The sequence below is a fragment of the Phacochoerus africanus genome, chromosome 2 (assembly GCF_016906955.1).
Source record: "Phacochoerus africanus isolate WHEZ1 chromosome 2, ROS_Pafr_v1, whole genome shotgun sequence".
NCBI lineage: Eukaryota > Metazoa > Chordata > Mammalia > Artiodactyla > Suidae > Phacochoerus > Phacochoerus africanus.
The window spans coordinates 197,115,501-197,142,081 of NC_062545.1; the positions used below are offsets into that span (position 1 = coordinate 197,115,501).

The 26,581-nt window shown below is 39.3% G+C and overlaps 1 protein-coding gene across 1 annotated transcript in view; it reads right to left on the reverse strand.

Moving 5' to 3' along the window:
• Positions 1 to 7,808, reverse strand: part of RHOJ (ras homolog family member J) — an 84,043-nt gene extending 76,235 nt beyond the window's left edge. The window contains exon 1 of the mRNA XM_047767534.1: positions 7,109 to 7,808. Coding sequence (XP_047623490.1) covers positions 7,109 to 7,283 — 175 coding nt within the window. The 5' untranslated portion in view covers positions 7,284 to 7,808. The remainder of the gene's footprint in view (positions 1 to 7,108) is intronic.
• Between the last annotated feature and the right edge of the window lie 18,773 nt (positions 7,809 to 26,581).

Below are 26,581 nucleotides of genomic sequence, written 5' to 3' on the forward strand. Positions count from 1 at the left end.
TGACAGTGTCTTAAACTAAAAATAGAGCTTCCTGCAATCCCACTCTTGGCATATATCTGTAGAAAACTATAATTTGAAAAGATGCATGCATGCCAATGTTCACAGCAACAGTATTCACAATAGCCAAGATATGGAAACCAACTGTCCATTGACAGATGACTGGATAAAGAAGATGTGGTATATATACATAGTAACTGCAAAAAAGAATGAAATAACACCATCTGCAGCAACATAGATGGACCTAGAGATTATCATACTAAGTGAAGTAAGCCAGACAAAGACAAATACCATATGTCACTTATACGTGGAATCTAAAATAACATACAAATGAACTTATTTACACAACGGAAATAAACCCAAGAACACAGAAAACAAACTTATGGTTACTAAAGGGGAAGGTGGGGGAGGATAAATTAGGAAGTTGGGATTAACATATACACACTACTGTATATAAAGTAGATAATCAACAAAGGGGCACAGGGAACTATACTCAATGTTTTTAATAATCTCTAAGAAAAAAAAAAACGAAAAAGAATATATGTTTACACATATAACAGAATCACTGTGTGGTATACCTGAAACTAACATGACATTGTAAATCAACTATACTTCAGTTAAAAAAAAAAAGAAACTGTGCATTTTGGTTTCCACATCAGTAAAAATTGGGAGAATAATAACACCTAATAGGATCATTGTGATGAGGCAATGATCTGATGTATGAAAGTATCTCACATATGCTAACTCATAGCAAGGACTATGAAAGTGTGTAGCTCTTATTGTTGTTGTTAGTACAACAACTAGTGGCATTTGAATTTCATAGCTAAATACTACCACACTGCTTGTTGAATCACACATGGCCATAATGAAATTCACAGTGATATTGCAAATGGATAACATCATAAATAAAATTGTATTGTGAACCAAGACAAAACACTGAATGAATACACATGAATCAGGTCCTTTTGTCTTGTAAAAATTAGGCACATCCAAAAAGTTGGTAGACTTCAGATTATTCAGGAGCAATGCCAAGTCACTTTGTGATTCACAGTGGGTCATACTGAATTCATGGTGGAATTTATCCTGAGTGCATCATACCCGGAAAATTAACTGTTCGAATTCCGACAACTAACCCAAAGGGTGGCATGGATTTTTGTTTGTTGGAAAGTAACTTTTCAGCCTTATTAGAATGTGTATCCTAATACAGAGGGTAGGGCCTTTGTGATCTTGTGATCTTGTGATCTTGTGGTCAGGATTGGTGAGGGAGATAGTTTCTGATGAGTTTTCTTACCTGTCCTTTTCTCCCAAGCCTCATGTTGCCCAATGTCATGCTGTCTTTTAATTTTTATTTTATTTTTTTTTGGCCACACCTGCAGCATATGGAAGCTCCCAGGCCAGGGATCAAATCTGAGCTACAGCTGCACCCTGCTCCACAGCTATGGCAATGCCAGAGCCTTAACCCATTGTATGGGGCCAGGGATTGAACCTGTGCTTCAGCACTGACCTGAGCTGCTGCAGAGACAATGTCTGATTCTTAATCTGCTGTGCCAGAGCATAAACTCATGCTGGCTTTGTAGAACAGGACAACTATATCCAAAAACATAGATAGCCAATGTACTAAGCTATCTCTGAGCCACGTTTGTTCTTGGCCCCATGAGAAGAGGGAGTGATGCCAGATTCTGAAAACCCTATCCTGCAAATAATGTACTGTTTACCTGAAGCCCAACCTCATTGGACAGTTAGTAAAATTTATGAAGGATTTCCTGGCTCGGACAGTGAAAGGATCCAGGCCATGTGGGACTAAAAGTCTTGGTTACAGGGAGCCTGACCACTGAAGCCTGAATTGGTCGCAGGCTTTGGTTTGTTGCCAGCTAAAGCTGGAATGCAAGAGGGCTGTGAACTGCAGATGCAGTTTCTAATCCCAGGAGCATGACTTTTCTTGAGTCACTCTGGTCACAAATACTTAATTTTCTTTTTACCTCTTCCACTCTTTCTTACTTCTAAGAGATGAAGCCCACAGTTTACCCCTGCAGTATGCTTTGGCTTTCTGAGTGTAATTTCCACGCCAGGAGACCCTGAATGCACTTGCTCTCATAGGCATCCAGTGCAGACTGTGGAAGGAACTGTCTGTATAGTTCCTGTCACTGTACCTTTGAGGTGGCATCCAAGAGGCCAGAAAAAACATCAGATACACATCATACTGCCTCAGGAAGAGATATTGGGTTGAATGCTTACAAGACTTTGTTTTTATTTGAAAATTTTTTTATTAATGTATAGTTGATTTACAGTGTTCTGTCCATTTCTGTTGTACAGCAAAATGACCCATTCATACGTATATGTACATTCTTTTTCTCATATTCTATCATGTTCTATCACAAGTGACCAGATATAGTTCCCTATGCTATACAGTAGGACCTCATTGCTTATCCATTCTAAATGCAATAAGACTTTGGATTTTTGAGCATCATGGAATTTAGAATAAACAGAGCGAGTAATTCAACTGGCCCTGTCTTGTCTTTTTCACATATTTCCTTTGTATTTTTGCCTAAGGTTAAAAACTTTGTGATTTATTTCATAGTCCCATGAGCGGTATTTTAGGTTTCCTTTTGGCTTACAAAAGATGAATCTCATCCATTCTCTAGGGACCTTCAGAGGTCTTCAAAAAGAACAAAAGAGAAACTCCTGAGTAAATATTCCCAAATGGGCAGAACTATGTCATAACTTTATAGGCCTCAGGCTTTGTTTTTTGTCAATCTTTGTTATTTTTTTTTTTTCCTTGTGGATTTGACATAGTTTCCCACCCTCCCTGCTCTGGGCATTAAGGTTATGATTGAGTCTACCTGGGACCAACCACCAATTAATTAGGTGGAAAAAGTTTAGAATTGACTTTCAGCTCTTTGTGAAGACAGATTCCTTTTACATCTCACTGAGCTGATAGAACAAACTAGATTTTTTCCCCCTTTCCACAAATTGTGTTAATTTCCTGCACAGGCAGCCTGGGTTTGCAAATAGCGATTTAAGCTTTGGAACACAGGTGGTTTTCTTAGAGGGATGGATAATAGAAGAAAGAGCAATAGATAAGACTACTTCTCACATAGAGGATGATGGAAATGGTGAATGAGGTATGTCACGCAAGGCTTCAATTTGAATGGGATTAATTTACACAGTCATGCACATAAACATACAAACCATGAGTATAATCTAACTCAACATATAATCTAAACTAGAAACGGAAGTGTTATCCTTGTGTCATATAAAACATCAATTATACTTTATCAGTGAGTGGTCTGCCACAAAGCTCAAAGCTAAAGATAAGATGAAAACAGGATGGAAGAAGAAATGTGGTTTTTCTACAGCAAGCAAGCATGAAATCTCTAAAGCTTGTTAGGCTATCTTGAGACATCCTGGAAGGGAGTAGGTAGTAGTGCCCAGAGATGTTTCTTATAAGGCACAATTGTAAAAATCATGAGTGGCCCTGTCTACCTTCCTTCTACTGCCTCCTTATTAGACCCAGGGTTTCTTGGGAACATGCTCTTTTATTAAGAACTATAAATGTTTGAATGGGCTACTCAAAATTTAGGTAAGCTTTTGAATATAATGCAAATGGAGGAATTTAAGTACATCCCATCTATTTCCAAATGAAACTTAGACATTGTAGAAATACATTATTCCATAAATGTGACATCGACCCTTGGGTCGATAAAATTCAATGCTGTATTACAATTGGAGTAGAGATAAAATGATTATTTGAAATGTGAACAAAAATTTCAAAAATATGATACATTTTTTATAATACATAAATATTTTATATTTTCATTTGCAAAGATACATCTCTTGAGCTAGCAATTTGTTCATTTATGCATCAAAGTTTTGACGGACCAGGAATTATCTAAGGAGTAGTGGGACTCAAATGATTAAGACTAATTCATTAATTTAGTAACTATCCACTGAGCATCTGCTTTACATTGAGTTATGTTTTAGAAGATGGGAATAGAGCAGTGAACACAAAGTCTGCCCTCATGGAGTTTACATTCCAGTGTGGGATAGAAATGGAAAGCAAATAAATATAATGTCAAATAGTGTTAACATCTTATGAAGAAAGATCAAGCAGTATAAAAAGTTAAAGAGTAACTCTGCATGCCTGTGTTTGTGTTATTTTGTATGAATGCATTAAGCAATGTGATCAACTGAAGCTGAGGAAGATTGGGTAGAGGGAATAAGGTCAAGCTGGGGGAAGAGCAAGTACAACATCTTCAAGGAAGGAAAGAGTTTGGTGTGTTTGAGGAATGTCAAGATAGATGGGGTGGCTAGAGCAGAAATACTGATGAGCAGAGAGTAAGGAGATGAGGTTGGAGAAGAAACAGGGACAAGTTATGGAGTGCCTTGTAGATTCTTATGTGACAGTGTAAGAGTTTATGTTCAATCAGTTCCTATATGAGGAGGGTGGTGGCAGGAGAGTTAGCATCTTTGTGATGAGAAGATCCCTCTCCTATGGAAACACTCACTTCCTTGGACTCCTAGGTGTATTTGGCTCATATCTTTATTTCTCTTATAACCTAGATGAAAGAGCATGAGATAATTGTGTACTTAAAAAAGTACAAAGTGTAAATCAAAATAACAGCGTGTGGGAATGCTTCCTACGTGCAAAGTATTGCTTTGGGTACAGTGACTGATTTCTTGAGCACTAAAATATGGAGTAGCCAAAATCTAAGATACTTTGATGCTCAAATAACAGTAAGCATGTACACGACTGAAATAGAAAGTAATTTGATCCTAGTGGAATCTACTGGTAGTTCAGCCTTTGTTTGACCTCTAACATTTTTTTTTGTTTTAATTGGATGACTTTATCTCTAAAGATGGTTTTACCTTCTTTTTTCTTGACCCTGGACTGTAATTGGTTCACCCAATAGATGAGGATAGGATATACAATTTTTTTTTCTTTTTTTTTCTTTCCTTTTTTTTTTTTTTTTTTTTTTTTTTTTTTTTTTTTTTTTTGCTTTTCAGGGCTGCACCTGTGGCATATGGAAGTTCCCAGGCTAGGGGTCAAATTGGAGCTACAGCTGCTGGCCTACGCCACAGTTGCAGCCACAGCAACATGGGATCTGAGCCACATCTGGGACCTATACCAAAGCTCACAACAAAACCGGATTCTTAACCTATTGATCAAGGCCAGGGATAGAACTTGACTCCTCATGGATCCTAGTCAGGTTCATTAACCCCTGAGCGATGAAGGGAACTCCCATAATTTTTAAAAGCACTTGAAACCTCTCCCTTTAGTAGATTTCAGGTTCTATTTTTTTTCTTTAGTGCTTGCAACTGTGGCATATGGAAGTTCCTGGGCCAGGGATTGAATCCCAGCTACAGCCGCAACAATGCCAAATCCTTTAACCCACTGTGGCCAGGCTGGGGATTGTATCCACACCTCAGCAGTGACCCAAGCCACTGCAGTCAGATTCTTAACCCACTGTGCCATGGAGGGAACTCCTTGGGTTCCATTTTTGATCTAAATGTTTTTGAAATTAGATGAGCCATTTCCCTATTTTTGGCAAAAAAGAAGTTGTAAAATAAATAACTTTTGCAAAGATGTTTACAAGTCAAGTATCCTAATAACTTTCTGAAGTTGCAAACCTGATTTTATGATTAGTTTTTTTTTTTCCTTCTCCAAGTGAAAGTCTATTTGTACTTCTCCTTATTCTGTTCTCATTGAAATATTCTTCTCTGGGCACAGTCTTATATTTTCAGAAAAACTTAAGGAAGCCAGCGTTCAAGTTTGCTCTTAATTTCTCCAACTATAGAAAAACTTGCTGTGAAGTAGATACTATTTTCAGTGTGGTTCTCCCCCTGTCTGCTGTGTAATAGGGCCATCAGTCATGTACATGTTGTCGTAAGAGGAGACAAAGGTGATTGTTTAACTCTGGAAAAGAAGCTCCTTCCTACAGAAAGGATCTCAAATGGCCTACAGCAAAGTCAACACTCACACAGGTTTCCTGTGGGCCATTTCCCCTCTGCTGCTCTGGACCCAAAGCCAAAGGGAGGAAGAGACCTTTTCCTCTGGCAAAATCTCAAATCTGTAACTCAAGCTGATCTCACAGTGATCAAGTGGATCACCATATTCCAAAAAGTTATACGATCTAGGCTATTGTAAACTTGAACCATTTTATGAATTTGCTTTTAAGAAATTTAGTGAGATTTGTTTCGGAGACTAAGAGAAAAAGAAAGTCAAAATGGAAACATTTAAATAAGCTATCACACTATAAACTTTAGAAAACTCAATATATATGTATATATATATATACGTATATATATATATATACATATATATATATATATATATGTATATATACCTGAAGGAATTAAATTGTGATCACAGTATCTTAACTATCAGATCTTAAAGTATTTTATGGCATGTTTCATCCTTTGGGGACATACTTTGAAATGACCAAAAATCTTATTTTTCTGTTTATTTTTACTTTTAAAATAAATTAATTAAAAATGTCTCTTTTACCTTAAGAAACAGATTACCTAATAGGTATTTAAAATCTTTGAATACTTTTCCTACAACCTACCTCCACAGGAAAATGAAAGTACAGTAGGACAGCACCAATTGTTATAGAAAAATGAATGTTGTAATGTTATTAATATCAGCATTTCATGTATCAACAGCATACAGTGTGTATATGAGAAGTGACAAGAACACTTTTTTTTTTTTTTTAACCAGTTGTGTGGTTAGGGGGTGATTTTTTTTTTTTTTTTTAAAGAATTGTGATACAATTACACTACATTTAAAAATGTCCACATGAAAAAAAGTTGATGAATTTTCAGGCAAAAATTGAATAAAATCTCTGGCCCCAAAACCTACAGGGCAGTTCAGGGAGTTTCCCAAGCTTATTCATTTGGTTAAGGGGGAGCAGTGTGTTACAATCAAGTTGATACACACATTGTTCTTACACTTCCAGCAAGGACAGTGGTGGGAGCGTATGCCCATTACCTGGCTCCTGCCAGGCCCGCACCCAGTCCTGACACAAGAGCTAAGCCAGGCCCCTCTGAAGCTGGGGTGTCGCCTCCCGCAGCATGTACCCCACAGGCAGGGGTAGGTTTTCCACTGTCTTACCTGCGTAGTGGTCAAACACGGTGGGCACGTACTCCTCCGGGAAGGCGTCATTGGCGTAGCTCATCAGCAGACAGGTCTTCCCCACGGCGCCATCCCCCACCACCACACACTTGAGCATCTTCTTCTCCTCGTGGCCGCAGCCGCAGCTCCTATCCTTTCCCTCCTGGCAGTTCATTCTCGCCGCTCCAGCTGCCGAGGCTGCTGCTGCCGGGGCTTCTCCTGCTTCCCCTCAAGCCCTTGAAGCCAGCGGCAGGCTGAGGATCACTCTGTCTTACTTTGGGTACCTGGGGTCGTGTCCCAGGCGTCTGGCACATGCCCTCTCCCTCACCATACTGGTCAAGAAAGGTAACACACACGGGGGAGAATGATTAAAAGCATCTGTCTGCTTTCCCCATCAGTTAGAACTAAGAAACCCTCATTTTCACCGAATTCTAGTGGCTTCCTGGCCGTCTAGAAATTTCAACCGCCTGAGGGTTTCCACTCTGGTCTCCTGTTCTCCAAGCCTGGCTGAAGACACAGTGGAATTTTGCTAAATCTTCCCCATTTCCCACTTCACATCTAACATGGAGGAAAGCCGGGCTTTTTAATGGAGTTTTCCCTTGCTTCCTCCAGCTTGCCGAGTGTCAGGAAATCATGGGTTTCCTGCTGCATTCCATATTAGGATCAGTGGGCTGGAGAAGGCTGCAACAATGGGAGCTCTGTGTGTGTGTGTGTGTGTGTGTGTGTGTGTGTGTGTGTGTGTTTGTACTTGTGGGGCAGGCTGCCAGGACCTGGAGTGGGAAAACACTAGGGGTCCCACTGCCGACTCAAGCTGTCAGACTTCCTGTTTCATCTCTGGCCGGGGAGGCTGTTTGCCTGTAGCTGGCTGGGAAGAAGCTGACGAGAGGATGGAAACTGGAGAGAACTGTCTGCCTTAGAAACAGAGGGGATGGTTTAAATGAGTGGAGAACACCACACCAACCCTGGTAGGATAACATCTGACGTCATCCCTCACTGAGTCACGACCTGTTAGAAGCCTGCAAATTAAAAATGGACAGTTCTTCACACACTTAAATGAGAAACTTTAGGCAGTTTGTCCTGGCAATGAAGAGGAAAACCTTCCAGAGTTTCATTGTTTCCAAGGGAAACATTCTTGTAGATCATAGGTATAAGCTGTGCAATCAGGTTTATAAGCTGCCACATTGGAGCACAGTGCTCAAATGTGTATTCCAGACACAGACATTTTTATGGCTGTAGCACATAAGAAATCAACCAGATGTAGGATGTTTGCATCTTCTTATTAGTGAATAAACACACATGCACTTGGCTCATATTCATTCTTGGAGATGAGAGTATGTGGGATGGCTCTATTGGTTTGATTCTGGCCCCCAAACGCTGCTTTTGTTTGAACAGTCCTATTTTTGATTTAGTCTTCTCTCTCTCCACTTGGTCAGCCTGGCCCTCTTCAGTTACAAAGGAGCCATGGCAGCTCATTTATTTGTCTATTGGGTCACTCAAAACGAAGCCCTCTTGAAGCTCTGTGTTTGATTAATGTACTTGGTTTTAGAAAAGAAGTGGCACTCTGCAAGTGATTTTGACAAATGGGTCAAGTACTTTTTTGATGGGGGATCTGTGTGTTTCTTTGAAATTTTGAGCATGGAGTTATATGAATTCAAATTATCCAGTCGATGTGAGGAGGGTGTTTTTTTTGGGGGGGGCATAAGTCTGTATTAATAAGCAGCTATTGATATATATCCATATCCATATGCCACTGTGTAATAGATAACGGCCTCACATTTCTTCTGTGTTGGCATATAGTAACTTTTGCCATAGTGTTAAGTATGCCAATATTTCTATCCTATAGAGGGATGGTGTTTAGGTCAGGTTGTGTAACTATAAGACTATGTTGCTGTAACAACTCTCCATGCTCAAGTTAAAATAACATGCTCAATGACATATCACCTCAGACCTGTCAGAATGGCTATCATCAAAAAGTCTACAAGTAACAAATGCTGGTAAGGGTGTGGAGAAAAGGGAACCCTTGTATAATGTTAGTGAGAATGTAAATTAGTGCAGGCATTATGGAGAACATATGGAGTTTCCTTGAAAAACTAAAAATAGTTCTATCATATTATCCAGCAATTCCACCCCTGGGTATATATCTTGAAAAAATGAAATCTCTAACTGAAAAAGATGCTTGCACTCAAATGTCCATAGCATCACTGTTTACAATTGCCAAAATATAGACCCAAACCAAGTGTCCATCAGCAGACAGCTGGATTAAGAAGATGTGATGCATAGAACAATGGAATGTTATTCAGCTATAAAAAATGAGATTCTGCCATTTGCAGCAACATGAATGGACTTAGAGAACATTAAACTTAGTGAAATAAGCCAGATAGAGAAGGACAATTATTGTATGTTATACTTATTTGTAGAATCTTAAAAAAAAAAGAATGTTGGATTCAGTTGGCTAAAATTTTGTTGAGAATTTTTTTGTGTCTACATTCGTCAAAGATATTGGCCTATAATTTTCTTTTTTTGTAATATCTTTGTCTGGTTTTGGTATTAGGGTGATGGTGGCTTCATAGAATGTCTTTGGGAGTGTTCCTTCTTCTTCAACCTTTTGGAAAAGTTCAAGAAGGAAGGGTATAAGGTCTTCTTTGTATGTTTGGTAGAATTCACCTGGTCTTGGAATTTTGTTATTGGGAGTGTTTTTATTACATATTCATTTTCATTTCTAGTGATAAGTTTGTTCAGTTGATCCACTTCTACTTGATTCAGTTTTGGCAGGCTGTAAGTCTCTAGAAAGTTGTGCATTTCTTCTAAATTGTCAAATTTGTTGACATATAACTAAAAAACGAATGTATATGAAAAAGAGAAATAAAACAAACTCATTGTTACCAAAGGAGAGAGGGAAGTAGGAGAGGGACAAATTGGGGTAGGGATTAACAAACTACTACATACAAAATAGATAAACAATGAGGATATACTATATAGCACAAGGGATTATAGCCATTATCTTGTAATATCCCATAATAGAGTATAATCTGCAAAAATACCAAATCTTTATTTTGTACATCAGAAACTAATATTGTAAATTAACTATACTTCAATAAAATAAATAAATAATGTGTATATCTTGCTCTCATTGTATCTGTATAGTGTATGTCGTCTTTATCCAGGAATCCCAGCTGATGGAGCAGCCACATGGAGGATATTGATTACTGTGACAGAGGAAGAAATTAACATAGTAAGTGACATTGGCTCTTAAAGCTTTCTTCTGGAGGTTATACTCCAGCTCACATTCAGTGACCAAGGCAAGACATACTCAGGCTAGGGTCACCAGGGTGAGGAGTATCATTCTGCCATGTGCCAGGAAGGAGGGAACTGAATTTTGGTGAACAGCCTGAATAATTTAGAGATAGTGTAGACAACCAGAGAGGGTTTAGCTGAAGTTAAGCAAGAAGTATGGAAGCTGAGTTGTTTATGTTTAGTGCCTTTCTGAAGCACTTGAAGGCCCCTATGGTTGCATGTGATTTAGATAATTGTATTTTCATTTAGTCTACCTGAAACATCTGGACTATGTAGTAATAAAATTGCAATTGGTTCAAGTGGAAAGGCTGCACCAAACAAATCCATGCAGGTGAAGGAGTGATTGACAGTGTCAAGAACCCCCATCCCAAAGATGGAGGAGGCACTTTGAGGACTATCGTGGAGGTTTCTAAGATCAGGCAGGAAACATGACATGAGAGTTCTCAAACATGGTAGCCCAGCCTGTGTGCCTAAATAACACCCCAGCCCACTGAGCACTTGGCCTAGGAAGAAAGGAGAAATTGGATGGGTGAACATTTTTACACATGTGTTAACCTAAACCTTGCACCGGCAGACAGGATATTTAAGTCCATGCCTATTGCTATGTGGAGGGCAATTTAACAGATGTTTGAAACCTGAAGCAGCCAATTGTGGGTCCTTTACCTCTATCTCAAAAATATGATCTGGCAGATTGGATTATACACAAAAGTGAATCATGGCCATTGAGAATATTGGCAATATTCTCAAGATAGACTTGTTTCATTGCTGTTTACTCTCCCCCTTGCACCCTGTGCCACCCCACACACTGAATTGATTATTTATAGGGAATATCTTTGAGACATCCTAGTGAAAGTGGTAAAAAAGATGAGCATTTTATTAGCCTGTTGATTATATGGATCATGAGTCCATGTGAGAATAAATCTTTTTAAATATTAAAAAACTGACCTGAATCAGAATAATAGAATCTTAAAAAAATAAAAGCAATTTGGCATTGTTCATATAGGTCCATGATTTCATAGAATTGAAACTACTTGTCCAGATAGAATGGTTAAGAATATACTTTAATTATAGGTATGAATTTAAAAGTGGTATGAAGACCACTTGCTAAAATATTCTTTACTAGATGCCTGTACTTTAGGATCTTGGGCCAAATGTCAATGACATTTTGTGGTTGAGTGGTGGTTTTGTAGCTATTCATTATTTGGTTTACCTCAAGCACCAAGTTTACACAAACTTACCAGCACGTGGTTGAAATCTTGCTGGGCGATATTTCCAGCTTTTTCCAAGAGGTCTTAATTCCCTGGCTCCCTCTTGTCCTCTGAATTTTGGTTTCAAATGAATTTTCCCAAATGTCAGCAGCATTTTTACATAAAGTTCTGATTCCTCTGATTAAGTCCAGTTTTCATCTGACTTTAATAAAAAAGCGTAGACTTTCTCCCCCATCTATTTTTTTTTCTTTTGTGCTTGAAACTAGAAGTTACATAGGGAAATAATGCAGTTGGGTCAGCTACTCTGCTTCTGGATTAGCCTCTATGTAGGAGACTGTTTTGACTCAGCCTTAGGAATGTTGGATGCCTAGCCCAACCTCGAGTCACCCCCATTCCAGAAGAAGCACCCTTTGGGGTAACATGGAAGTCCAGCCTCTGGTGGCGGAGGGTACCGTGTGAGGCAGGAGAGCTGCCTAGTTCTAGCGGTTCTGACCTGAATCTCCCATGGAGACTAAACCTCAAGATTGTTGGAGCACTGCTAAACATTACCAGGTTGTCCTAGGACTGGCCTAAGCAGGACTTGCTCCTCCCCAAGGCCAGGGAGCCATTGCCATTGGGGACATTTTCAAATCCACCCCTCCTCCTTGCCTTTTTTTTAATCTGTCAGGCCACCTGCACTCAGCCTCTGGCTGTTGCCCATGTCATATATCATGTATCGTACATGTATCAGCCATGATTTCTTAGATGTGATCTTTTTATAGTTCTACAGATTACTTTCACTTTTCTTGCTTGAAGGAATTTTCTTTGCCAAATCTCTTAATTCTGATAGAAATAGGTTACTTGCAAAGCTAAAGAACTTCTTTAGGCCAGTTTGGCCAGTAATGGTCAAAGTGTGTGTGTGTGTTTCTTCTGTGTTTCACTATTGCATACCTTAATTCTTAGAGCCTTGTTCCAGAAAGCTCTGGGTGATCTTATTTTTTTTTTTTCAGCTTTTTAGGGCCATACCTGTGGCACATGGAAGTTCCCAGGCTAGGGGTCAAATCAGAGCTGCAGCTGCCGGCCTTTGCCAACAACCACAGCAACTCAGGATCCAAGCCGTATCTGCAGCCTACACCACAGCTCACAACAAAGCTGGATCCTTAACCCACTGAGCAAGGCAGGAATCAAATCCAGATCCTCATGGATACCAGTCCGGCTCATTACCACTGAGCCACTATGGGAACTTCCATGACTTTTTTTTCTTAAATCTCTCTCAATAGAAACCCAGAGGTTAGGGGTCTTTGAGTTCCCATTGTGGCTCAGCAGGTTATGAACCTGACTAATATCGAGGAGGATGCAGGTTTGATCCCTGGCCTCGCTCAGCGGGTTAAGGATCCAGCGTTTCTATGAGCTGTGGTGTAGGTTGCAGATGTGGCTTTGATCTCGTGTTGCTGTGGCTGTGTTGTAGGCTGGCAGCTGCATCTCCAATTCCACCCCTAGCCTGGGAACTTCCATTTGCCACAGTGCGCCTCCCTCCCCCAAACAAAACAAAACAAAACAAAACAAACAAAAAAGCAAATCTGAAGACAGATAACAGTGTAGAAAGAAACACTGATTCCTGATTCCCCATATTGAACAGATGTGTTTTGGAAGATGGAGAAATTTGAAATTGGGGTGGTCCTGGGTTGTTCCTCATCGAGCTCATGGAGCAGGAAATAGCTTGTGGGAATAGCCATCTTAGAATCAAACAAAGATCCTTGATGATTGTCTCAACTGGTTAGCGATATAAGCCCAAGAAGCCTAAGGTCATTGAACTGGTCATTGTCTGGGCAGACAAACATCACAGTGTCAGTGCCACAGCTGAACTTCTGTGGATTCTGGACCACGCCCCATCTATTGTCTGGTTTGCATGTGGGATCTATTGGGAGAGTGAAAAATATTGGTGTAGATCTTCACCTCTGCTGAAAAATTAAAAATTAGACCTCTATCTAGGATGCATTATTGTCATGTAAAAGTTAATACATAGAGGATTGAAGGGCCTCTCAACAATGACAGGATATGGGATATGTACAAAATATAAGGGGATATGTACAAGGAGGCATTTTGGTTGTAGTGACTGGATTGAACACAAAAAATGAATCCTTCTGAGAGCCTGCACATTCCTGGCCAACTCTTTGTGGTGAAACAATTTAGCAAATGCAGAGGGAAATGCAATTCTACTTTGTAGACTTAATATGTCTGCTTATATTTCCTGAACACCCATTTGATAATTAATTTGTATCTAGAAATCATGGGCGTCAGAAGAAAGGGACATAAAGACTACCAAGGCTGAAATGAGATCACAGCTCCATTCTCAGATTCGGAGTTTGTGCATGGAAAGGACCGAGAGGAAAGATCTGGAAACTGACTCCCAGTGGGATAAGTGGAGTGGGAGTTAGGGGATGAAAACACCTTCAAGCAAGGCTATGAGAATCCTCAGGACAGAGAAAGGAAGAGACCCCTGGGCAGAGGGTGGATGGAGTCGTTATGGAGAAGGACACATGGCTTTCATGTTGAGTGCCCTAGAAAAGCAGCCTGTTGACAATAAGAGTTGTTAAGACAGAGTATTCCTATGAAGTGAGAATTCTGGACAAATTTATACAATTTTCTTTTCTGTTGTTTTCTATTCACTCTTTATTGTGCTGATTTATTAAAAACACCGTGGATACTTCAACAGTGTTAAATAATGGTTTCTAGTTTGCATCTATTGTTTGTTTGTCGTATAATACCTGTCAATTATTTTTTTACTTTAGCTTGTTTTTTGGAAAACTAAAAAATTATAATCAATTTTATGAGATATGTATCTCCTTTGTTCTGGAGGTCTCAATATAACTTCTTTTTACTTTATTTTATATGATAAAATAATAACATTTTTACTGAATTTATAATGGAAAAACTGAAAGTTTGCTTAAAATGGTTTTGTTTTTGTAAACTTCATATATGCTTTTTACATCCAACCTTTATTTAATATTTCCACATCAAAGAAAGACAGTCCTTCAAAAATGCCCACATCTATGAAGCATTCATAGTTAATTCCAGTGTATAACAAACACCAAGTATCCAAAGATTTATTTCTATTGGACTTTTTTTTATTATGTCTCAAAATCTTTCCAAATCTCAATTTCATTGAATCTGAAAGGAACAATAAAGGAATTTTCTTTATTCCTTTTAAACACGGCTCACAGACTGTGTCCCTTTCTGTGACTACTGACGTTCACTATATAAAACAGTAACAACACTTACTTATTATTTTATTTTATTTTATTTATTTATTTTTTTAAATTTTTGTTGTTGTTGTTGTTGTTGCTATTTCTTGGGCTGCTCCCGCGGCATATGGAGGTTCCCAGGCTAGGGGTTGAATCGGAGCTGTAGCCACCGGCCTACGCCAGAGCCATGGCAATGCGGGATCCGAGCCGCGTCTGCAACCTACACCACAGCTCACGGCAGTGCCGGATTGTTAACCCACTGAGCAAGGGCAGGGACCGAACCCACCACCTCATGGTTCCTAGTCGGATTCAGTTAACCACTGCGCCACGACGGGAACTCCATTACTTATTATTTTAATAATCAGGGTGGTGTTGACTCTGTAGTGGACATTTGCTGTTCTTTCCTATCTAAGATCTCTTTCCTTTTTTGGAAATAACACTCCGATTTTCCTTCTACCTCTTTTCTACCTTCAATCCAAGCTGTTCATGTGGGGCTGACCCCACCCTCTAACACAGGAGTGGACACATGATACAGGTAACTTATACATGGTGAGTGCCCGCTTCACCAGGAGATAATTATGATGTAATTTGAGTTGATTTTCTCTCCAAATTTGTGCTTTTGCTTTTACATAGTACTATAGACTGATTTTTTTTTTTTTGTCTTTTCTACGGCCACTTCCCACGGCATATGGAGATTCCCAGGCTAGGGGTCTAATCGTAGCTGTAGCCACCGGCCTACGCCAGAGCCATGGCAATGCGGGATCCCATCCGTGTCTGCGACCTACACCACAGCTCACAGCAATGCCGGATCTTTAACCCTCTGAGCAAGGTCAGAGATCGAACCCTCAACCTCATGGTTCCTAGTCGGATTCGTTTACCACTGTGCCACTATGGGAACTCCCCAAATTCATATGTTGAAACCTTATCCCAGGGCGATAGGGTTTCGAGGTAGAGGCTTTGAGAGGTGACTAGGTCGTGAGATGAAGCCCTCATTAGTGCCCTTGTAAAAGAGATCGCAGAGGGCTCCCTCACCCTGTCTACCATGTGAGGGTACATCATGAAAATAGCAGTCTATGGACCAGGAAGTGGGTTCTCACCAGGTGCCAGGTGTGCCAGAACCTTGATCTTGGGCTTCCCAGCCTCCAGAATGGTGAGAAATCCATTTCTGCTGTTTATAACAGTCTATGGTGTTCCTTTATAGCAGCCTGAACAGACCAAGTCACTTAAAGCCTCTGTTTGTGTAAACTATAAGAGAATCTTCATTAAGTAATGACCTTTTGTCTTTTAAATAAAAGTAAACTACATTCATATCTCTCGAATGTAGTTATGAATATATAAAAGGTTTAAGGAACACACTTGGACCCCAACCAGCTTAAGCTAGAAGGCATGATCTAGCTTATAATCATGTACCTGGGCTGCTCTGACTGGGTTTGGCTGATCCGGGGATGAATGTAGCCACTAGGATCCATTCTTGGCCTCCTACTTCTAGGTGGACTCCATCTTCAGGTTCAGCAAATGGGCTCTCAGCATCCTGGGGCCACTCTCAGCCACAATGGAGGCAAGCGCCCCTTCTTCAGCCACCCAGCCTGGTAGGGAGGAGAGTGGGTACCTTGGCATTTCCTCACAAGGGCCAGGTTTCTCTCTGACTTGGATTAGGTGAGATGTGCTGATGGGTTTAAGCCAATCAGGCTCCACCCTTGGTGCCTGTGGAATCACAGGGCTGAAGATGGGGAATGGGATGGAGGGAGGAAACCTCAAATATCAATGTCAGGAAAGGAAGTGGAAAAAATAGTAATGACGATAGTAATAGCACTCCAATAATCATAGTGATGATCATAACAAGGTCGCTATGTGTTAACATGTATTAACATATCTAATTCTTACCACAACTCTATGAGACAGGTCCCATTAATTTATCACCTTACAGAGGAGGTCACTAAGACACAGCACTGCTTATACTGCTAGAAGTGGCAAAGCCAGAAATCACACAACTCACAGAATTTCTGGCTGCAGAACCTTTGCTCTTTGCTTGACTGTGTTAAGGAAACGTGGTGAGTCACAAACATTGAGTATCCTACATGCAGTTTCCACCCACCAATGATAACCTTTGGCCTGTTATTGAAGAGCTTGGAACATGCAGCAACATTTAGTGCCATGCCCTGCAAGGCACACCTCATTTGGTCTGTTTGCAGGGATCGTGGAAGCCATGTGAGGTAGCCCATCAGTTTCTGAACTCAGTACCTCAGGCCATTATCTACATGGCATTCCACTTACTGAAGGTGTTGATAAAGCACTGGACTTCTTAGTCTCTTATCTCTGCAGCTGATTCCAACCATACCTGAATCACAGATTGCAATTAAATACCCTTCTCTCTTGTTTGTATTCCTGGATATCTCTTGAATAATCCAAATAGGATTGGAATGTGTAAGCTTGGATGTTATGACTATATCTTTAGCTACATTATTCTTGAATTGATATGGAATAGGATCCATCTAATCTTTTGTTTGGCCTAATTTTTGTTTTCCTTTTTTTTCTGGTAGGTAGGTAAATTTGGCACTATTATTAATAGGAAATTTTTATTTCCTCCTACTTTAGATACCAAAGCACATTGTCGGATAAGTTGACTGCCTTTGGTACCACGTTTTTTTTTTTTTTTTCAAAGAACTAAGTACAATATTATGTACTTGCTTCCTTTCTCCAAAATGTATTTTGTATATAATACATGTTTAAAAAAATTAAGCTGTCACATTCTCTATGCCATGATAACATGAGCTACTTTACCACACACAGTCAGTTGGAAGAATAGCAGCATCATAGGAGAATAACAACATCCACTTCTCAAGTTCTTTTCTTTGGTTAACATCTGTCTCATGCAGTTATTTGTACAGCCCTGGAATCAATATAATGCTTAATCATAAATTATTCTGGACTGAAGATCTTTTAAAAAATGTTGAAATTCTCTTTATGTTATTGGGAAAAGCTCCTAAAGTAAATGTGAGCTTTCAAAATCTGGTTGCAGAGATGGGATTTGTGAAGCCTGATTAGCTAACCTTCTGTGGTTTTAGACCCAGAACTGAATAAAAGCAGCAGACTCCATAAAATGAAGTGACAGCTCAATTGGTTGCATAAGCCTTTGTAGAAATATAGATTTTTCCACTGTCTTTCCTTAAGCTGTCCTTAACCTCTGAAATAATTCTACAGTTGACACTGTGGTATTACATAGCTTCTCTCACAGTTATGCTAGAAAAGTCAAATGAGTATTTGGAGAAGCAGAGGGTTCTCCTATGAGGCAGTAAGGTAAGCTATTAAATCCTGGGTGGTAAATTCTGCTCAGATGCCACCATTCTCCCCTCAAATGCCAGGATAGGTGTCATCGTGGTGTGCTGGTTCCAGCAGAGTCTAGATATGGCTGCCAAGTCCTCAACACGGTGCTCAAGGCACCTGCCACAAACTGGACGGCATGCAAATTGAAATACTTTTCCACCCCTGCTCAACCTTCAGCAGATAGAGCAAATAATTCTTCCTGTAATCAAGGAGGAAGGAGAAGAGGGAGGTGCACCTTCTAACATTTATTTATTTATTTATTTATTCATTCATTCATTCATTCATTCTTTTTAGGGTGGTACCTGCGGCAAATAGAAGTTCCCGTGCTAGGGGTCAAATCAGAGCTGCATCTTGCCGGCCTACACCATAACCACGGCAACACCAGATCTGAGCTATAGCTTGCAGCCATGCTGGATCCTTAACCCACTGAACAAGGCCAGGGATGGAACCCATATCCTTACAGAGACAATGTTGCATTCTTAACCCTCTGAGCCACAATGGGAACTCCTGGATCTTCTAATATTTAATGAACAACAATTATATGTTAGGTACTGTGCTGAGAAATGTTGCACACTTATCATGTGTTGAATCCTTTCCAAATCAGAAAGACAGGTGCCATGATTTCCGTTGTTCTTCAGTGGAAATGGAGGCTCAGGCCGAGTCATAGAGCTGGTAGATGAAGTGCTGGAGAAGGGGTTTAAGCCCATGCCTGAATCTGAAGGCCATATTTTACTTCCTATTTAAGCCTGTTTAGAATCATTTAAAGTAATCAATTGTTTCTCTGATTTTAAATGTATAATGTAGGTTTAGGAAAATGGCTGAAAGTATAATTTACCATGTGTTTATTAACTTCTGCAACAGGTATCCATTGAGCAACCAGGTGCTGGGGATGTTGTAATGAACAAATTAGATAAAAAACATTGCTACCTTGAATTTTAGTGGGAAGAGGTAAATAATAAAAAATAAACATGTAAGTATATAAATTAGTCAGTGAAAAGTGCTGTGGGAAAATAAGATTATAGTAAGAAGAGGATAATCATTCAGGAGGTGGATGGGGTTGGGCAATTCTCAGACTGAATGTTTGATGGAGGTCATCTGATAGGTAGAGAAAGAATAATCTAGATAGAGTGACAGCCAGTGAATAGGCCTTAATTGATGGTATCTCAGGAATGTTTGTGCTCCATTGAGCCTGGAATAGAATGAGTGAGGGACAAAGTGATGGGGGAAGCAGAGTGCCAGGCCATGGGCCTTTTAGGTCCTGGTATGAACTTTGGCCACATGTAATGATGAGCCACTTAAGACTTGGAGCAGAGGGGTGACGTATTGGGCATATTTTAAAAGGATCACTCTGGTATCTATGAGGAACACAGATGGAGCAGGAGGGGAGGATGAAAGTATGGAGATGAGCTGTAGGAATCTGGGTGAAATGTGGCGGTGGCTTGGTCCAGAGAGGAAGTGGAGAGAAGAGGTCATGTTCCAGGTATACCAGTGATGTGAAGGATTGTATGTAGGTTATGAGAGAATAAGATGAATCACGGATGAACCATAACAATTCTGGCTTAGAAAGATGAAACTCCAGGAGTTCCTACTGCAGCTCAGCAGGTTAAAAACTTTACTATTATCCATGAGCATGTGGGTTTGATCCTAGACTTTGCTCAGTGGGTTAAGTATCCAGTGTTGCCATGAGCTGTGATGTAGGTTGCATATGTGGCTCGGATTCTGTGTTGCTGTGGCTGTTGTGTAGACCAGCAGCTGCAGCTCCAATTTGACCCCTAGCCTGAGAACTTTCATATGCCGCAGGTGCAGCCCTATAAAAAAAATTAGCCTGGGAACTTCCATATACCACACATGCAGACCTAAAAAAAAAAGAAAAAAAAAGAAAAAAAAAGGAGAAACTCCATTAACTGGGACTGTGAGTAGAGACTTGGGGTGGTAGGGGAGACCAAGATTAGGTTTTTGGAAATGGTGTGTCTGGTCCTGGATTTCAGGGGAGAGCTGGGGCTGGAGATGGAGAGAAGAGAAACTTCCCGAAGTCAGAAGAGCAAAGGAGATGGATAGAGCTAGGAAAGTGCCTCAATCAAGAACATGAGAAGACGTGGTGTCCAGGAGGCTAAGGGAGGAAGGTTCCCCAAAGGAGGCAGCCATGCACAGTGCCAAGGGCTGCTGGTGTTCAAGTATGTGGATGGCTGACAATGACTGTGGGATTTTGCAGTTAGAAGTTCACTGGTGATCTCAACAAGAGTGGTTTTGGTGGAGCTGACAGGGACAGAAAACTGACAGGAGATTTAAGAGAGGAGTCAGAGAAATTGGAGGGATTTTTTTCCTTTTAAAGAAAGAAATAACAGCATAGTGTGAATGACCTAATAAAATGGAGAAAATTAATACAGAAGAGAGGGAGAATTGTTGGTGAGGACGGAGGGGAAGGATGTTGCATTTTTTCAACTAGGGAAGAGATAAAAATATTTCTTCTTGATGATATGATAATGACAACTTTGTATTGAAATAGGTTTTCAAGTGGTGTCTCTTAGTGATATCAGAATTTCAAACAGCCTGATCTGTAATTTGAAGCTGGCATAGGAAGATTTTAATGTTGGGTGTAAAATGGTAGAATTTGTTATGAAGATTGACTTACAGTGAAAAGGGCTCCATTGCTGAGAGTCTGATTTTTTTTTTTTTTCCCAGCCCATGATTGTATTCTTCACTGGACCCAGAAAAAATGATTATATATTATTAGAGTGTATTTGAAATTCATATCTAAATGTTATAGCAGAGCCTGAAAAAAATGCTCTCAGAACTGGATGCTGTCAGAGGGGATTTGGAACTGGTTCATTTGCTAAACTTTCTGCCCTTATGTGTGATGTGCTCCTTGATTTAGCATCTGACAGAGCTTTGAAAGTGATCTCAGTGAAAAATCATCATATACTTTTTAGATTCTCTGCTTAATTTAGTTGTAAGCTCTCTGACTGATCCATCCTCAACTGCCATTCCTGATATCTACAATTGTGATTTAGGATTTTTGAGTTTATTAGAAAATATAAGAAAATAAATCACCCATCTGTGGATGGAAACTGATCTAAGTTGGAGCTGCATGCCTTGTTGAAAAATTACAAGCAATATTCTACTTTCCACTTGCATGTAATCATTATCATTTTTATTTTTAAATTATATTTTTATTACTTAATATTGGGATGGGTTTTATTTTTTTTTAAACCAAAATTGTGTAGTATGTTGTCAACTGACTGCCCATTGTGTGGTCATCAGCTGTCAGAAGTTGGAGGAATACTAGGTAGGTCATGCAGGGGACATTTAGCCTTTAGAAGAACGTTTGGATTGTATTTACGGGCAGCGGGAAGCCACTGAAACACATTAAGCAGAGGAATGACATGCTTTTGTCAGTGTTTTAAAAAGATCCTCTACTTGTGGTCCTTATAGAGGTACAAATGTGGAATTACGGGTATCAATAAGAGGCCGAGAGATGATGGTTACTTGGACTGGGGTGGCGGCAAAGGAGACAGCAATATTTCACATTTATTGAGTACTTACTGTATTAATCCTATGAAATAGATGCAATTATTGGCCCCAGTTTTGCAGATGAAGAAACTAAGGCACAATGAGGCAGAGTAACTTGTCTAAGGACACAAAACTAGGAGACTGGAGCTTGGATTTCAATCCAAGTAATCTTACTCCATACTTCTTGATCTAAATCAGTGAATTATTTGCTTTCTTAGATGGAGATGAAAAAGTAGATGAAGCTATATTTCAAGATAGGACCAAGAGAACTTTGAAACTCATTGGCTGTGGGTGCTGATGAAATGGAAGAGGCAGAGGTGACTCCCATGTTTTCCCCTGAATCAACTAGAAGGTTTCCATATTTATCAAAAACAGAAAGACTGGAGGATACATAGATTTGGGGTGCATTGTGGCATGTCAGACATCTAAGTGAAGAGATACAGTAGGCTGTGGCCTGTGTGGAAGTGCAGCTCAGGAAAGAGATCTGGGCTTGAAGATAGCTATCTTGGAACTGTGGCTCCTGGGAACTGTGGTTATGCTTTAAGTTAGCCCACAAACGATGCAGAACCTGACACACAATGGGGACACAGTGATGCTGAATGAGTTTGTAGAAGAGCATTAATCTTTGGATTTGGAGTACGCCATATATAGTACAGACTCCTGTACTATTCAAAGTTTATCAAAGTTTATTCAAAGTTTATCTTTCTAGATAGGTGGTCAACAATGGCCACTTGAAACAATCTCACTCCCCAGGTATTTCCAATGAAAATACGTGAAAGAAAAGCACTCTGAAAAATAACCATTTTGAACATGTACATGAACACGTAAAACTGTCTGTTTAATAAGTAGCTCTAGTGATCTGCATTCTTAGTTTTCTAAGAGATAGACATTGTTTTTCTGTCTTGTTTTTGTTTTTTAGTTCTAGAATTCTCCAACGTTATTAACCAATATAGTGGGCATTGAAACAATGATAACTTATCTTTCAAGTCTGAATAGCTTCGTTTTAAAAGTTAATTTAGAGATTTAAAAAATTTAGAATAACTTTAAAGAAGAGTTGCAAGAATATTGCAAAGAACTCCCATACATTTGTAATCCAGACTCAACAGTTATTAACATCTTGACACATTTACTTTGTTATGCCTTTTCCCTTTGTATACACACGATATTTCTTTGACCTTTGGAGAATACTGTTGCAGATGTCATATTCCTTTGCCCCTAAATACTTAAGTATATATTTCCTAAGAATTAGCTCATTTTCATATATAGCCATAGTTCAGTGGTCAAATTCAGTAAATAATAGCATATTTATTATACTACTTTATAATTTGCAGTCTCTATTTAAGTTTCTTCATAGTAATCTTCTCCACTTCCCCTCCCCAGGGGTTCCAACCTAAGATTCTGCATTTCCTTTAGTCATCATGTTTCTTTAAATCTTTAGTGTGGATAGTCCTTTAGCCTTTATTTGTCTTTCAAGTTGTAATTTTTGAAGAATATAAATCAGTGTTTTATAAAATGCTCCCCATTTTAGGTTTAGCTGATATTTTCTAAGGATCAGATTCAGGTTATGCATTTTGGGTAGGAGTACTATATAAGTTATAACGTAACTTATATAATAATGGTTGCATTATTTCCAGTGCATCATGTTAGGAGGCAGATGGTGCCAATTTACCTGATTATTGGTAATGGTACCTTTAGTCACTGGGTTAAAGTGGTATTTGCCAGGATTCTTCAGAATAAAGCTGTCATTGGTCCCTTTATCTTAAGTAATCTGAAAGAGTTAAATTTTAAAGTAAAACTTTTCCCTGAACATCTGCATCTACAACTCAAAATTTGGTTTGTTAATCGCCAGATCTCTAGGAGGAAGGTGCAACTAGGAAGATAGAAGCAAGCTCACTGAACGTGATATGGGACCAGTGCTAATTTTTTCAGCTTCTAATATGTATTTGTTGAAATTTCTCCATCACACCGGGGGTTAAACTTGGAGGCTGGTGGTAGAGATCACATTCCTGCTGTGGTTCCGGCCCATCTGGGAGACAGAAGGAGACATCTGGTCTTTGTACTACCCCTACTGGACCACAAGGTTGTCTGATTTTTATTCAACATTTATCCACATTATTTTACATAAATTACCATTGCCTTAACTCCCCCCTACATGAGGACTTTAATATTCCTAATGTCCTGGAAGTGGGTATTGGCTTTTATCCTTGTCTCTCACACCCGATACTAATCAATCCTAGAATGCCAAAACAGGCCTTAAAACATCAAGAATCTATTCATGTATTTGTGAAGAAAGGTGCAACAAAGCTTGTTTTCATCTTATTCTTGAATTAAATGGTTATTTTCATAGACATACTGTCACCAGTTTTAACAAAAATTCTGTAACAGCCATAAATATGAAAAATAACATACTTGTGTAAGGAATCATGCATATTTTTATTTTATAAACTTCTAGTGAGTCATCTAGTATGAATTTTGGCAGACTCACATAAAGTAGTACAGTTCTGTGATTTTTTTTCAGACTTTGATAACATCGGGCTACATTTTGTCTTGTTCCACATCTGCTCAAAGCTTACAAGTTTACCAAAATTCCTGTTGTATAAGGACTGCTCTAAATGAGATTTCAGAGAGAATTCCCTTTAAGCATGAATATTCAAATAAAGGATTTGTGCTTAATCCACTCCCATAGAAATTGGCTTTCCTAGTCCTGTATTTCTGGTTGCTTCACCCTTGAGAGATCTCCTCAAGGGTTAAAAATAATTACAGGACATGTATTCCATTCAATCATATAGTCTCCATGCTTGACCCCACAGTAATGGAAGGGATCACAAAATAGAAAGAAAAGTACATCTAATGCTCTTTAGTAGTGTATCACATCTGGTAATAATCAATTGCCTTATTTATTATTAATAAATCAAAATGTTTAATATCCATTTTGAAACAGGACCCTTACCTCCTTTGGTCAAGTACTGAGATTGGACACTTCAAAAATACACATTGCTGACATGAGTAACTAATCCTAGCCCAATAGCAGGTTGAGTAATTTGAGTGCTCTTAGAATACTTTCAACTAAATAAAAATTATGAAATTTTTTTTGTGGCCTTGAACACATTGTACTTTATAATAAATTATAAGACATTTTCTTGCACAACATAGTTTTAGACTCTCTTATAGTGTTCAATTGCTGCAAGACAATTTTCCTGTGGGAAAAATATCAAAAGACCCTAATAATTTGATAATGTTCCTCTTATTTCTCCTTCATGGAAAGAATATTGAACAATTTCAAATTGATCTCAAGCATTATTTACAACTAAGATACAGAGGGTATATTTGTTAGGGTAAAGGCTAAAGTACTATAAAAAAGAAACCGAGTAATACTGAGGCTTAAAGAGTATTTCATTTGGAATGGGTTCCAACTATACAACACAGGGAACTATCTCCAATCTAATGGGATAGACCATTGTGAGAGATGGTACGAGAAAAAGAAAGGATATATATGTATGACTGAATCACTATGCTGTGCAGAAGAAATTGGCACAACACTATAAATCAACTATAAAAAAAAAGGAGTACAGAAGCCTATTTCTTTTGTGCTATGGTTTAGTACATGTAGACTGGTGAGTCTTTCTGCTCCATATGATCATTCAGGAAACCAGGTTCCTGTCACTTTGTCTCTGGCTCTTTTTTAGTATGTTGTCTTTGTTGTTGATGGTTGAAGCTAGGTTATGGGCACATATGTGTTCCAGTCTTTCAGAAAGGAAAGAGTATGAAGAAGTGTATGTCCAATGTCTTAGGGTCCAGACCAAGAAGTGGCACACATTTGTTCTGCTCATGTTCCTTGGCTGCATAATTCCCAAATGCCAGGGAGTCTGGGAATGTGGTACAGCCTGCCAGTTGTGTATCCAGTGAAAATTGTCTTCCTATGAAAGAAGAGGTGGACATTTAGCTCTGTAGAGAGGTTGGATAACTTGTCAGGGGCCACAAAGCTAGTAAGAGAAAGAGTAAGTGGGATTCAAAACCAAGTTGTCTTTGTTCCTTAAATACTGGCCTTAAATATTGTTTAACTGCTGTATAACAACCCATAATGTGGTTATTTTTTTATGATTCTGTGGGTTGGCTGGGTGGTTTTTCTGTTGCCTGGAATCACTCTTGTGGCTACTTTTCAGCTAGCAGATTGGCTCAAGGCTGGGTTCAGTTGAAACTGCAAGTGGGGCACCTTGATTCTTTCTCTTGTAGCTTCTCCACATGACCAGCTTAGGCTTCCTGATAGAGTGTAAGACAGGATTCCAGCAGGAGGTATTCTAGGAGCATAGAAATAGAATCCACAAAGTTTCTGAAACCTGGCACAGGAAGGCACACATCTTCACTTGTACTGTGTCCTTTTAGTAAAATCAAGTCAGAGAGCCAGTGCAGTCTTAATGGGAGGCTCCATGGCTTTATGAGAGTAGTGGAAAACTCTAATTACAAAAAGTATATGGGATGGGAGATACTATTGTGTCCATCTTTCTAAGCAATATACTGCAAATACTAGGCAATTTTACTTCTGAAAATATAGAATTGGAGAGCACCTAGGAAAATTATAGTCTGAGAGATTCTCTGATCCAGGTCTGAAATTCGCATAAGAGCTACATGGGCTCTGTGGTCTTTCCATTTTCATTATGGCCTAGGGGAAGCATGCAGGGTTAGACTAAAAGACCAAGGAGGAATATCTGGTTCTGAATGGCTAATACCTACCATTACCTTCCTGTGGTATAATGTGTTACATTTTGGTGTGTGTTCAAGGAATGTGGAGGCTTAGAAAGTGAATACATGCTAGCTGTGTTCACTAGAGAGCACTCGAGAATTCCTCTGTGGTATAACCAGGAGGAGATATTTCTCGAATAAAAAAGATCTGGACAGTGGGGTTAGGATGCTTC